At 35.4% G+C, this 12223-nt stretch overlaps 1 protein-coding gene across 5 annotated transcripts in view; it reads right to left on the reverse strand.

The window, feature by feature from the left end:
- Positions 1 to 12223, reverse strand: part of RALGPS2 (Ral GEF with PH domain and SH3 binding motif 2) — a 173022-nt gene that overhangs the window by 11945 nt on the left and 148854 nt on the right. For 4 of the 5 annotated variants that reach the window (XM_016141197.2, XM_016141196.2, XM_016141198.2 and 1 more), the window contains exons 12-17: positions 11818 to 11953; positions 10871 to 11022; positions 8581 to 8635; positions 6061 to 6138; positions 4353 to 4458; positions 2690 to 2782 (exon numbers count right to left, since the gene is read on the reverse strand). In XM_016141197.2, coding sequence (XP_015996683.2) covers positions 2690 to 2782; positions 4353 to 4458; positions 6061 to 6138; positions 8581 to 8635; positions 10871 to 11022; positions 11818 to 11953 — 620 coding nt within the window. The remainder of the gene's footprint in view (positions 1 to 2689; positions 2783 to 4352; positions 4459 to 6060; positions 6139 to 8580; positions 8636 to 10870; positions 11023 to 11817; positions 11954 to 12223) is intronic. The other variant, XM_016141200.2, reaches the window with a different exon arrangement.

The raw sequence follows: 12223 nt of genomic DNA on the forward strand, positions 1-12223 counted from the left end.
AGTATAACAGTTAAAAGGCACTCAAGAAGACCTAAATCAATGGAGAAATACCATGAGATGAAGGAAAAGATTCAATGTTGTAAAGATTTCAATTATCTCTAAATTGATCTATAGATTCATTGTCATTTCAATAAAAATTCCATTAAGGTTTTATGTGGAACTTGAGAAGCAGATTCTAAAATTTATACACAAGAAGCGAAGGACCAGAACTAGCCAAGAGCGCCACCACAAAACAATACTAATTTCAGTTTCTGCCAACCATAGATGAAAGTCTGTCTTCCTGCACTATGGCCAATACTGTATTATCAATCTTTAAAATTTTTGCCTGATTACAAAACAACACAAACAAACAAAAAAAGGTAGTTTCTTTTATCTGCATTTTTGAAAACCAGTGAGGTTGATCCTCTTCCCACATTTATTGGACATTTATATTTCATCTTCTATGTATCTCCCTTTCTCATTTTGCTATTGTTCTGTTTTATTCTTGCTCAGTAGTGGAAGGTCTATAGATGTTCTAGATTTGTTTTTCAGGTGTGGTCTTGGTTTTTAAAATTTAATCAAACAATATTCATTCATTCATTGCCATGTAAGGATAGGTTCAAAACATATCTGCAAAAAAAATTCTTTATAATGAATACTCAATATACTTCCATTGAAAAAAATTTGAGTGAATGTTTTAATTTTAAAACATTAAAAAATACAGACATAACAAAATTATAGTCTCCCTTCTCTCCCCAGTTACTCTACCTTCCAAGCCTACTCTGCTCCTCATAGGCAAAAGTTGTAAATTTTAGAGAGTAAAAAAAATTTATATACATATATAAACAAGTATATTTTCATTAGTGATTTTTTCCTACAGTTTTTAATTTTTAAGAGACAAACTACAGAGATGTCGAAAAAGAAAAAGCTATGATGATTATCCATATATCTACATTTGGCATTTGGTTGATCTCTTGGAACATTTAAATGCAAGTTGTAGACATAACATCGATCTCTAAATATTTCAACATGTGTCTAAGAATATATTCCCATATAACCACAACGTATCATATTTAAGAAAATAAATACAATCATATAAAGTCTATATTAAAATTTCTTTAATAGTCCCAATTATGGTCTTTATATATATTTTAATTACTTCCAGGATTCAACCAAGGTACACACATTGCATTCAGTTGTGAAGACTCTTTAGTCTCTTTTAATCTAAAACAATCCTCCTCTCCCCTATCCCATTCTGTCAATTTCTGTTCTTAAGAATCCAAGCCAGTTATCTTGCAGAATGTCCCACAATCTGGATTTGACTGTTTCCTCATGATTAGATTTGGGTTAAATTTTTGGCAGGAATGCAATATAGGTGGTGTCGTGTTTATATAACCAATATTGTCTTCCAATTTGTATTTCAATTTTGTTTGAAAAGAATTACAATATTTTTTCCTTCATTGCTTTTATCCTAGATTGTTCTTTTATCCTAAAATATATAACTAAATATAAACTTGGACCTGTCTTTATATCCTCTATCTCACTCTTATAATTCTTTAATCTTAACAGTTTTAAAACACTTAAAAAAGATGAGAAATACGGTCTATTTCTTTGGCACTTCATTTGTTTCCTCACAACCCTCCTATGCTCTAATTTCTTACCATTTTCATACACAGTGTATCAGGACTCCGTTCACGTACGGTTAAAAAACAAAGCATGAGGAAACGCACTTGCTAAGGAAACACACATGGTAAACGCTGAAGAAAAGCAAGGCACCGGCATGAAGCTCAGGACAGCGGCAGGCTGTGGGCATGGCTGGTGAAGCAGGAAGGCGATGCTCTCTTAATGGCACTTCCCAGCTTCATTCAAACCAGAAAACGTGCTCTTGTGCACCTCTGGTTTGCTGAAACGGCTACACTGTAGTAAGCAATTATGCAGTGTCATCTGGGTAATTTTAAAGTAGTAAAAGGACTTAATTTTTCTTTTCGTGGCTTACCTTTCCTCAGCATGGTAAACTACTTAATTCCTCCACAAAACACACAATTTAAAAATAAAATTCCTCTCCAAGGGATTTTATTAATGCAACATGGAAAGTTATTCTTCCTTTCAAAGACATATCGCTGACACATAAAAACAAAACAGCATACAAAAAAAATTTTCAGGAAGATTCTGCATTTGGAGAAACGAGCATTGAGAAGCTTCTTTGGAGTAACGTGAATGAAGCACAAGAAAGTGGACCCCAGTAACCATGGTAATTATTATTCTTTTTCACTGTTGGGAAAATCACTCGATCAGAGATTGAGGTGGAAAGTTCTTTAGATGATGTATGCAATTTTTCACATTTTATAGATTAGGAACCGAGACTACAAGACAATAGTTTTTGACTGTTTTCTGAACAAGAAACCCAGGTTTGGGAACGCTTTGATGCCAAGATAGATATTTGTAATACGCGGTTTTGACATTTGCAATGGAAAAATAGCAGTCGAAAAAGAAACTTCAAAATAGGGAAGTTATTCCAGGACTTTCCTTGCAATAGTCTTACTAAATAAAAATAATTCCATTACAACACTCAAATAAGGAATAGATTTAGGAACTTCTGGATTAGAATGTGGAAAAAACCCCACACCACTGCATTCCATTAGGACTACTTTCTTTACAACCGTGAAGAAGCCGTGAAACAATGCTGACGAGCTAGAGGAGGAGTACTTACGTGTTTTCTCTCTGTAGCCTTTAGAGATTTGGCAGCATAGTAAAAAAGCTGTGTCCCACACAGAGCGGCCCAGTACTTTGTCCAAGATGTTACCTGGAGAGGACGAACACGAGTGTGCCACGTGAATCACCACTAACACGCTGCCGGCTCCTCAGCCTCGCCTCGGGGCCGCGCCTTCCTGCCACCTCCACCTGATACGCCCCACTGGTACCGTCCCTCAGATAACTATTGGTCTCATCAAGAGTCCATCACTTTTTAATATTATCTAGTGTTGCCATGGCCTCCCTATCCCATTTCCTCCCTCCCCTCTCTTTATGTTTAGCCTACACTGCATGGTCAGTACCATACCCATTCCCTTCCAAATGCCTGAATCTCATTGCCTCGCTCTCCTGATCTAACCCGAACCCTAGTTCAATCTCCCCCAGCTACACTTTCTTCATAGATAATCTATTTCACCCAGGCCCACACTGCAGATGCTACCTGTATGCTAAAACTCCCAAATCCCTTTCTCTGGCCACACCCCCTCTCTGCTGTACTTTTTAAAGAGCCAAACTGACATCGCCCCTTAAATGTCTAATAAGCATATCAAAAGTGAACTTGGCCAAGACTTACCTGCCCCCTCTCAAAAAAACCTTTCGATTTCAATAAATGTCCCCAATATTCACTCAGCTCAGTCCAAAAACCCGAAAGGATTCTTCGCTTTAACCCTTTCCTCGCACATCACATCTAACACACCGTCGAGTCGAGCTACAGTGACATCTCTCCTCACCCCATCATTCTCCATCCCGCTACCTTATTTTAAGGACTCATTTCCTGTTTCTCCTCACTGGAATGTCACCTCCGTGAGGCAGGCACGCGCTCGCTGCTCTGTTTCTGGCATCTGCCATGCCTTACATGTGGTGATGCCTCAACTGACACGCCATTCTCGGTTCCCTAGCTGGTCTAGTGTAGTTTCCAGGTTGCAATGTAAGCAGAAAAATCAGATCGCTTAAACAATTTTGATATTTTAAGAAGTCCTCATATCTTCAGAAACTTTAAGTGTATATACACATCAAAGTTTTTATTCCAAATTAGATGAATTATAATGTTATTTGAGAAAAGAAAAAAAAAACAATCTTTTTTTAGTGGCCAAACTGCCATGCTGCTACTGGGAAAAAAAAAAACAAACTTTTGTGTAACATATGAGAAATTTTGTTCTACCAAACTTTTTATTTTTTTTAATATGATTATGGTTTAGAGGACATTTAATAACTGGGTTCTAGTTCATGTGGGAAAACAAAACTGCATTACTGAGTTAAACAACTTAGAACAGACAAAACAAAACTGGTTTAATTCCATTTTATAGGGTTGTTACTTTCTAGTCTTTATTTTTCCTAAACTTATTATTAAAATATTTCTCAAGAGTATATACTTCAAGGTTCTCTGAGAAACGGTTTTGAATAAGAACTATATTAGACAGCAGAGAAGTATGAGAGTACCATGATTTAAGCATCCTCCTGATTTAATTGAAATATAAATTAAGAAACATAATTTAAGAAATGTATATCTTAAATTATTTCAAGTGCACTATACATCTGGTTTTATTTCACGTTTCTTCATATTTTTAAAGATCTTATACATTTGTATATTTTTAGAAATGTTAAAATATAACATAAAATCTTACTTTAGGCTTTTTGCCTTCTTTTAACAAAGTTTTTCTCTTGAGAACACCTTGAATAGTCACAGCTCCTGGATACAAATGTACTGCCAAATCTTCTGATTCTGCAGAACTATAACAATGAAATGAAGAAAAACACATGCTAAGAGTTTAGTACAGTAGTTATCAAGTAGGTACTTAAATAAAATGTAATTATTCTTAACTTCAAAACTTTGCTACTTTATTCAGAATGAGAAGACACCATTATAAAGGCTTACTGATCTGAAATTTATAAGCTGTCACAGAAGTTAATCAGGACGTTCAAATCAGCAGATGGTTAAAAAACACACACTTTATTACACATTTGAACAAGTGTAATTGAGAAAGAATAGGGTAATTTACTTTAGTAAAGATTAAGCAAAAGATTTAATAAGACTTTTCTTCTTAACATGCCACACTGTATCACTGCTGTAAACTTTTTTTTTGGGCCATTAGAAACTTTTAAGTCCTGGTAGGAAAAATGAGGATTCTATTTGTTAAAAGTATTTTAGCATATAAAATTCGAAGTAAAAATAACAAAAGCTCAAAAAAGAAAAAAAGAAAACCCACGCTAAATTTAATTCTAATATAGGTGAACAAATAAAACAACATGTTAAAAAGATTGGTTTTCTGCAATAAATTTTAATAACATTTAAATGCTCTCAATGTGAAAGTGTTTGATTATAGCCTAACGGCTCTTTAAGAAAGGAGCAACTCCAACACCCAGCATTGCCTTTTCATGTATCTTAAGAAAATCATCACAAAATAACCAAACATTTAAATATCTTTTCCCAACTGATTTAAGGTCCTATATTTAAAACAAGAATAATTTCTACACGTCAACAACTAAAAATGCCAATAAAAACCTGTCATTCTCTGATGATCTGACTTGAGCTGCAGAAGTTCCAACAGCGAAGAACACTGAAGTTTGCTACCTTATCCCTTTATGATTATTTAGGTGTCTTCAAAGTGACTTAAAAGCCTAGAAGCCGCTAAAAATTTCAGGCCAGAGCTATTTATGTTCAGGGAGGTATACAAAAGGAGATTGATTAGACACCATCAAATGGACATAAAGTTCTCTTCTAAAGTTGGTTATTTTGTTGTACTGTGCATCGGTTGATTAGGCGTTATCAGTAACCTCCAGCCCACAAATCAATCCACCATCTGTATTTTCTCCTGCAGCTGATGCAATGCAGAAAGAGGCCTGGTTTAACTAGATGAATAACTGAATGAACACTGAGTTTGAATATGCAAGTATTATTTAGCAAAGTAGACTAGTCTAACTTCAGCACCTGCAGTTTATCTAAAACAATTTTCAAAAGACCAATCTAATGTAGACTTATTAGCAAAGTAAGTGCTTTGATTGCAGCCTTTGAATCATCAGCAGATTTCTGTATTGCTCATCCAACAGCTAGCAGCATTAGAAAAACCTGTGCAGTTAAAAAGCCACCAACTTGGAGTTATTTTTAAAATGTGACACAGACGCAAGCTGTAGTGATTAGGTCGGTGGATCAGAAAGAACAGTTCAAATCCATCTCCAGATTAAACCTCAGAAACGAAGACTTCCTGGGCAGTTTTTTAGTTTTTAAACCAATTAGTTGAAAAAGAACAGAAACAGTGCGAGACCACACCCGCGTAAGCCAATCACCCACACCAGAGGGGAGCTCTGCGGCCCCTGGACGCAGGGGCGTTGTACCTGCTGGCCTTCAGGTGGCTTCGATAGCCATTTCGTGCCCCTCGTGTCACCGGGCCGAGAGAGTGGTATAATCTGTTCCTGTTGGATTCCATTATAAATTTGATATATTACACATACTTTTATTCACAAAAGCATCATCAATACCTAGAACAGTATCATTTCTTCTTGTAACATAGCTTTCTAAGTCTTATAAAAGGTTAGTATGTGACTATTTCTTTTTTAAAGCATGCATCATAGATTTCAAAAGTTTTTCTTTTACTGTTGACGCTAGAAAGTTATAGGTAGCTTAGTACACATAAATTTATTTATACATTCACTTTCCCAAATCTGCTAAAATAGTTGTTTATAACCAGATACTATCAAAGCCTGAAAAATACTTCAAAAATCCTTTTGTTTCTATTCCAGTTCTTTGATTCCAGTTTAATTATGACACCTGGACTCATATAAATAATTCATTTTTATTATATGTCCCTATGAAGACACCTAAAAGCAATGCGGCCTGTAAACTGAAAATGAATTTGGCCAGAACACCTTATTTCCCTTCCTTTTATAGTAAGTCCAAGAACACTAATAAAAGAGATGAACAGTAATAATTAAAGGCATTATTTCCATGTTAACTGAAATAAATAAGCCAATAAATGATAGAAATGATGAGTTAATACTTATTTATCCAAAATGGCGTGTAATATTTAACAAAATAAACACACATACATAGAAACACCGATACTTCTTTGTCTGGGAAAAGCCAAAAATTGCATGTTGATAAATGATATTGAAAACAAAAGACATTATTTTAGCAACTCAAGCAGCAAAGTATTTGACTTTTCTCTAGGAAATAAGAACAGAAGATGGCATCTTTAACATTTTAAGTTCATTATATACAGGTGGCTATTTTAAACCTAGTTCTTTATTAAATAATAATAATAATAATTATTATTATTATTTCATGTCTGACTCTTGCTAGGCAGCATTAATTTACTCTCCAAATGTTCCAAGAGCCACTGATTTAAACTTGACACAAGTACAGTAGATTTTTTAACTGCAAATGTCTCCAAAGCAAAATGTTTGACATGAATGGAAAACATTGTTTTGAGATGTGAAGGTAACACCGTTAAATGCTGTCTTCAAAAGTCACCTGCTGGGATGAGAACAGATTACCCATTACAATGCCACGCTAGCTGCTCACTTACAGTCAAACGATCTGAGAAACAATTTTGTTCATTGATGTTTTTCGTCTTAAGATTACAATACACTCTATGATCAACATGATGGTATTATGCTCTTTTACAGGGAAAGAACTAAGACAATTTGTACAGACAGCATGCCAGAGGCAACTCTTGCGTTTTTCTGATTTCAGGCAAACCCAAATAAAGAAATTGATAGTAAAAGTTGAAAGAGAAATAATGTGCAAAAACAAATTTTAAGAAGTCCCCAAAACAAAGAGATCCAAACTTGGCAACACTGACAGTGTAAAAAGGCTTAAAAGTACCATGAAATATTGGATTTCCAAGTGAAATCTTAATCACATAATGGTGAGAATTCTTTAGTAAGTGTCATCAAGAGAAAGGATATAATTTTCCCATTAAACGACATGAAATTAAGCAAATCAAATGTAGTTTAACTTTATAGTTAATATAATTGTTTTCTATTACAAAGTCACTGATAGGGAGGTAGGTAACTGTTTACAACTCCATCGATTTTAATACGACATTCAAAATTCAATCTAAACGATACACTGCTTAGAAACTTAGGTTGCTTAGGTTAATAAACAAAAAAGAGCAATTATTTCAGTCAAGAGTCAAGTATCTTCTAAGTACAGAAATGGCAGAACTGAAACGGTCAGAGACAAAAGTCCTAATGAACATTTAGTTAAAACCATTATTTGCACTGTTTGCCTGCACTTCCTAAGGACATCTTATACTGGAGATCGATAAAGCACGACACTTGCTGTAGGCTGCTGGTGGCTTTGACAGCTTCAAGCAATGAGGAGGAGGAAGAATAACACAGTATTTCACTATAAATCTAGGTGCTCTGTGCAGACTTTGAGTTCTCGACAATTTAAGTTCAAACCTCAAGCTTTACTTACAGTATAATTTAAATTTTACTAAGTCATTTTGCCCTTAATAAAGTAGCGGAGAACGAAGCTGACTACACTACTAAATGTCTTAAATTATTTAAGTCAACCAGAAGGAAATAATTTTATTTTTCAATGTATAAGTAAATGAGTTGATTATGACTGTTACTGCTTTTAAATTATAATTTGAAATGTACTAAATTCATATACATGTGTCAAGCCACCAAACATGTATTTATTAGGAAAGACTCATTTCCAGACTTAAATACAAATTTCTAATTTCTGCCATCAGCGGGAAGTTTAAATAGTCCATTAGAGATAGTAATAAATATTATCTCTTAAAATTCATATTATCATATAGGAATTAATGTGTGAATTAAATTGTTAATATACTTTAAGACAGACAAAATAAACTAAAAGCAGTTTAAATGGACACTTTTTCTTACCTTTCAAAAGCAGGCCATGAGGTTTCTTCACTTAGTTCAGAACCATCACTGCTACCTAAAATCAAAAGTTATTCTATTTTTTAAACATCAGTCTGAATTTTTGATTTTAAAAATAATTTCTATAACTGTGCTTATAAAATGGCAATCATGTTATTCTAATATTATGATAGATTTATTTTGCAATATATTGGAATATCATTAATAAGACTACCAATGTAACAAATTAGAGTAACAAAGAGTATAAAAGTCACGACTAATGAAAACACGCTTTGTGATTACAAATGTGTGTGGGTGCACGCATATTAACACCTATCAGTCATGGTTATAGTCATTCTTTTCAGAATTTTAAAGCTTTAAAACAAAAACCCTAGGAGGTAATGCCTATGTCTAACATTCTTAATTTACAAACAAAGATGTATCAATCTTCACTCTTTATCTACTTAAGATAATACAGAAATAAAAGAGATACAAAGGTCAACAATTAGTCTCTACTTGTTCTAGGAGAAAGGTCTCCAAACGAAGACGCTAATTATAACTAAATGAAATAACCAGATACCTATGGAAAGTAAAAGCCACAAATAAACTAGAGAATCATAATTATAATACTTATGATGGGAAAAGCCAAATATTTTGTACACGCACACACACACGATTAAGAGCTGTAATTTAAAAAACTGTTATTTTTTGCTTCAAGTGGCATACAGGATCTTATAAGTGTAATAATTTTTAACTGATATAAGTTCCTTTCTTTTTTGCAAAATTATTTTGTGCATTATTTTTCAGATTGAGGTTGATATCTGCACATAGGTAACTTCTAGCACTAATAAAGAGGTATCTCAGGTGGCCAACTTATCTTCTATTTTGCATATATTGTCATCATTTAATCATTTGCATTTATAAAAAGGGGAGTATAGGAATAAAAACAGTTAACAGTACTGAAAATCTCTAAAGCAATTTAGTTTTCAGGGTTTGGAATTTTCGAGGGTTAAGAAAAGTCAGTAGGTTCGAGAGAACGAACTCCTGCATTTCCTTCTAACGATGGTTCATCAGTATTAAGATGATCACATTAACAACAATAATAGCCTTAGAGCAAACCTGGCCATCACAGAAGAAGACATTTTTCTTCTTTATTTTTTTTAAAAATAAAAATAGCATTGTATGGAGATTTTCTAATTATCAAAGAAAATAATGCCCATCTAGAAGATTCAGAAAGTAAAAGGTTAGGAAGTGAAAACAAATTCTCCTCTCACTCTCATGTCCCTGCCCAGTACGGCCCCAAGTTCCCGGTCCCCTTCATCGAGCTCTTTCCTCACCCCTCATTCTCCAATCGATTCCAGTCAGGTGTCCCTAGTATCTTATAAAACGACTCTAGTCAAGGTCACCAGTAACTGTTATCTTGAGAAATTCACTGGTTAGACCCACCCACCTTCTCTTTTTCGCATTTGATATTGATACATTCAGTACTTCCCTCCTGGAAACATTTCCTCTACGGGGCTTCTGTGATACCATGCCCTGGCTTTCCCCTACTTCCCTGGCCCCCCCTCCTTCACAGTTTCCTTTTTTTGGCCCATGCCTTTGTAAAACAACAACAAACAACATCAACAACAACATCATCATCATCATCATCATCATCATCTTACTCACACCTCTAAGTTAGAATGTTCTCTTATTTATCTACACTCTCCCCCTAGATGACCTCATCAACCCCATGGCTTGGAATACTATAAATGTGCTCACTCACTCGTAGCCACAGACCTGACCATACCCCCACTGAACTCCGGATTCACACATTCGATCACCTGACTACTCCACGTGGACCAAGCATCTCCACAACAGAATTCTTAATTCCCCAAACCCGGCCGTCCTTCACAGTCAATCGCTGCCTACCAATGACTGCTCTTTCTAGTCTTCTCTATCTTGGGAGCACAGCACCAACCATCTAAACCAGCTATTTGATCCAAGAAAACTGGGAGTCACACTGACTCTGCCTGGTCCCTCACTCCCGCGTCCCCGCTGCACACAGTAACCAACTCAGCCAGCCCACACTCTTCTCCTGCCATTCCCCAAATGCCTCCCGTTTTGGAGTAAAAAACACTAAGCACTTTTTAAACCATCACGAAGTATGACCTTCAGTACTACTTACTACTAAGACGATCCCATATCTAACTGCGACTTTGCTTTTATCAAATCTTCTCTTTTTGCGGTGGAGTTAATGATGTTTTTCCAGCTGAGTTTTGTGAAAGATCTCATTTTACATAGGCTGGAACCCTCTCAGAGAAATGCTCCTCACCTATTGATATTCCGCTAGAAAGCGTGGAGCTTTCGGCGTGGCCTCGAGAAGGCGCGTGGGGCTCCATGACGCTGTCGTCCAGCAAGTGCCTCGGCCCTGCATTTGGGAACGTTGCGCTCTTAAACTCTGCTGTGTTCATTTTGTGAATGAAACTGGAAACAGAGAGAAATATTTTTGACCTCTTTTGTTACTGTTACTAATTCAGGATACAAAGATATTCTTACATAAAGACATAAAAGGACATAAAAGGTTTACCTGCTATCCTATACTTCCTGCTCATACTAATATGAACAGGTTTTATCATAAAACCCTCAAACCAACAGTTTAGGAAAAATTCTTAGGAAATCAGGACATATCTACCTATGTAACAGAGACTACTTTAATTTCACCTTAAGTCTCATGTCCACGAAAAAATTTTCACATTCACTTCTGGAAAATGGCTATTACATTTTCACAAAAAATCACGGCAAAGGTGACCCATGGGCCCTGTTTTGAGAAAACAATCTTGCAAAGCTAATGAAAAAAAAAAAAATCAGTTTCCCATTCTTTCTATTTAGGAATAAAAAGAAAAATTTTTATAAACCTTAATTTATGGAGACTTATTTTAGTTAAGACAAGCAATGACTGTCTTGACGCAAAGGTTATAATTTAAAAGTAAAATAGTATATTGCTTTCCTGATTGTGTTCATGACGATACTCAGTGATGTCCATTTATCTCCCCCAAATGTGGAGGCGCTGCTGGTACGCTCACTTCCAAATTAAGATAGAGGAGGAAATAAGCGCTTTTAGGCAAACGAGATACTTTACTGAATCAGAAAAAGACGATTGCAAAAAACAAAAACAAAAAACTCTGCAAGATGACTATTCCCTACTTAACAAAATAAACAGGAGCTAAATCCAACCAGCAACTGTGACAAAAATGTGAAAGATAAAATGAAAATGCTGACTTATATCCCAAGCTGTGACACTTCCTGTGCCCGTGCGGAATCAGGTTCCGAGGGGTCGCCGGCGTCTGCAGCAGCAGGGCCCCCTCGGCTGCCATGCTCTTTCTTCCACAGTGTGGAGATGCTCCTACTTCAGGACCTGAGGGTTCAATTTACAGAGACAGAGAGGAAGTGAGAGAGAGATTTTCAAATGTTTTCAAAACCCTGTTTAATTTTTAATTCCCTCATATAAAATATAAACTGTGGCTTAAATTCTAAGATAAGATTGATTAATATGCTAATTCCATTTAATTGACTGACCATTGGAAATATCTTCCAAGTCTTAAAACCCCCAATCCTAAAACATACAAAATCCGTCTGACGTGCGCTAACTAGACAGCGGGAACAGTCTCCCCTTTACAGAGGAAGC

Source organism: Rousettus aegyptiacus, unplaced genomic scaffold (assembly GCF_014176215.1).
Source record: "Rousettus aegyptiacus isolate mRouAeg1 unplaced genomic scaffold, mRouAeg1.p scaffold_m13_p_17, whole genome shotgun sequence".
Classification (NCBI taxonomy): domain Eukaryota; kingdom Metazoa; phylum Chordata; class Mammalia; order Chiroptera; family Pteropodidae; genus Rousettus; species Rousettus aegyptiacus.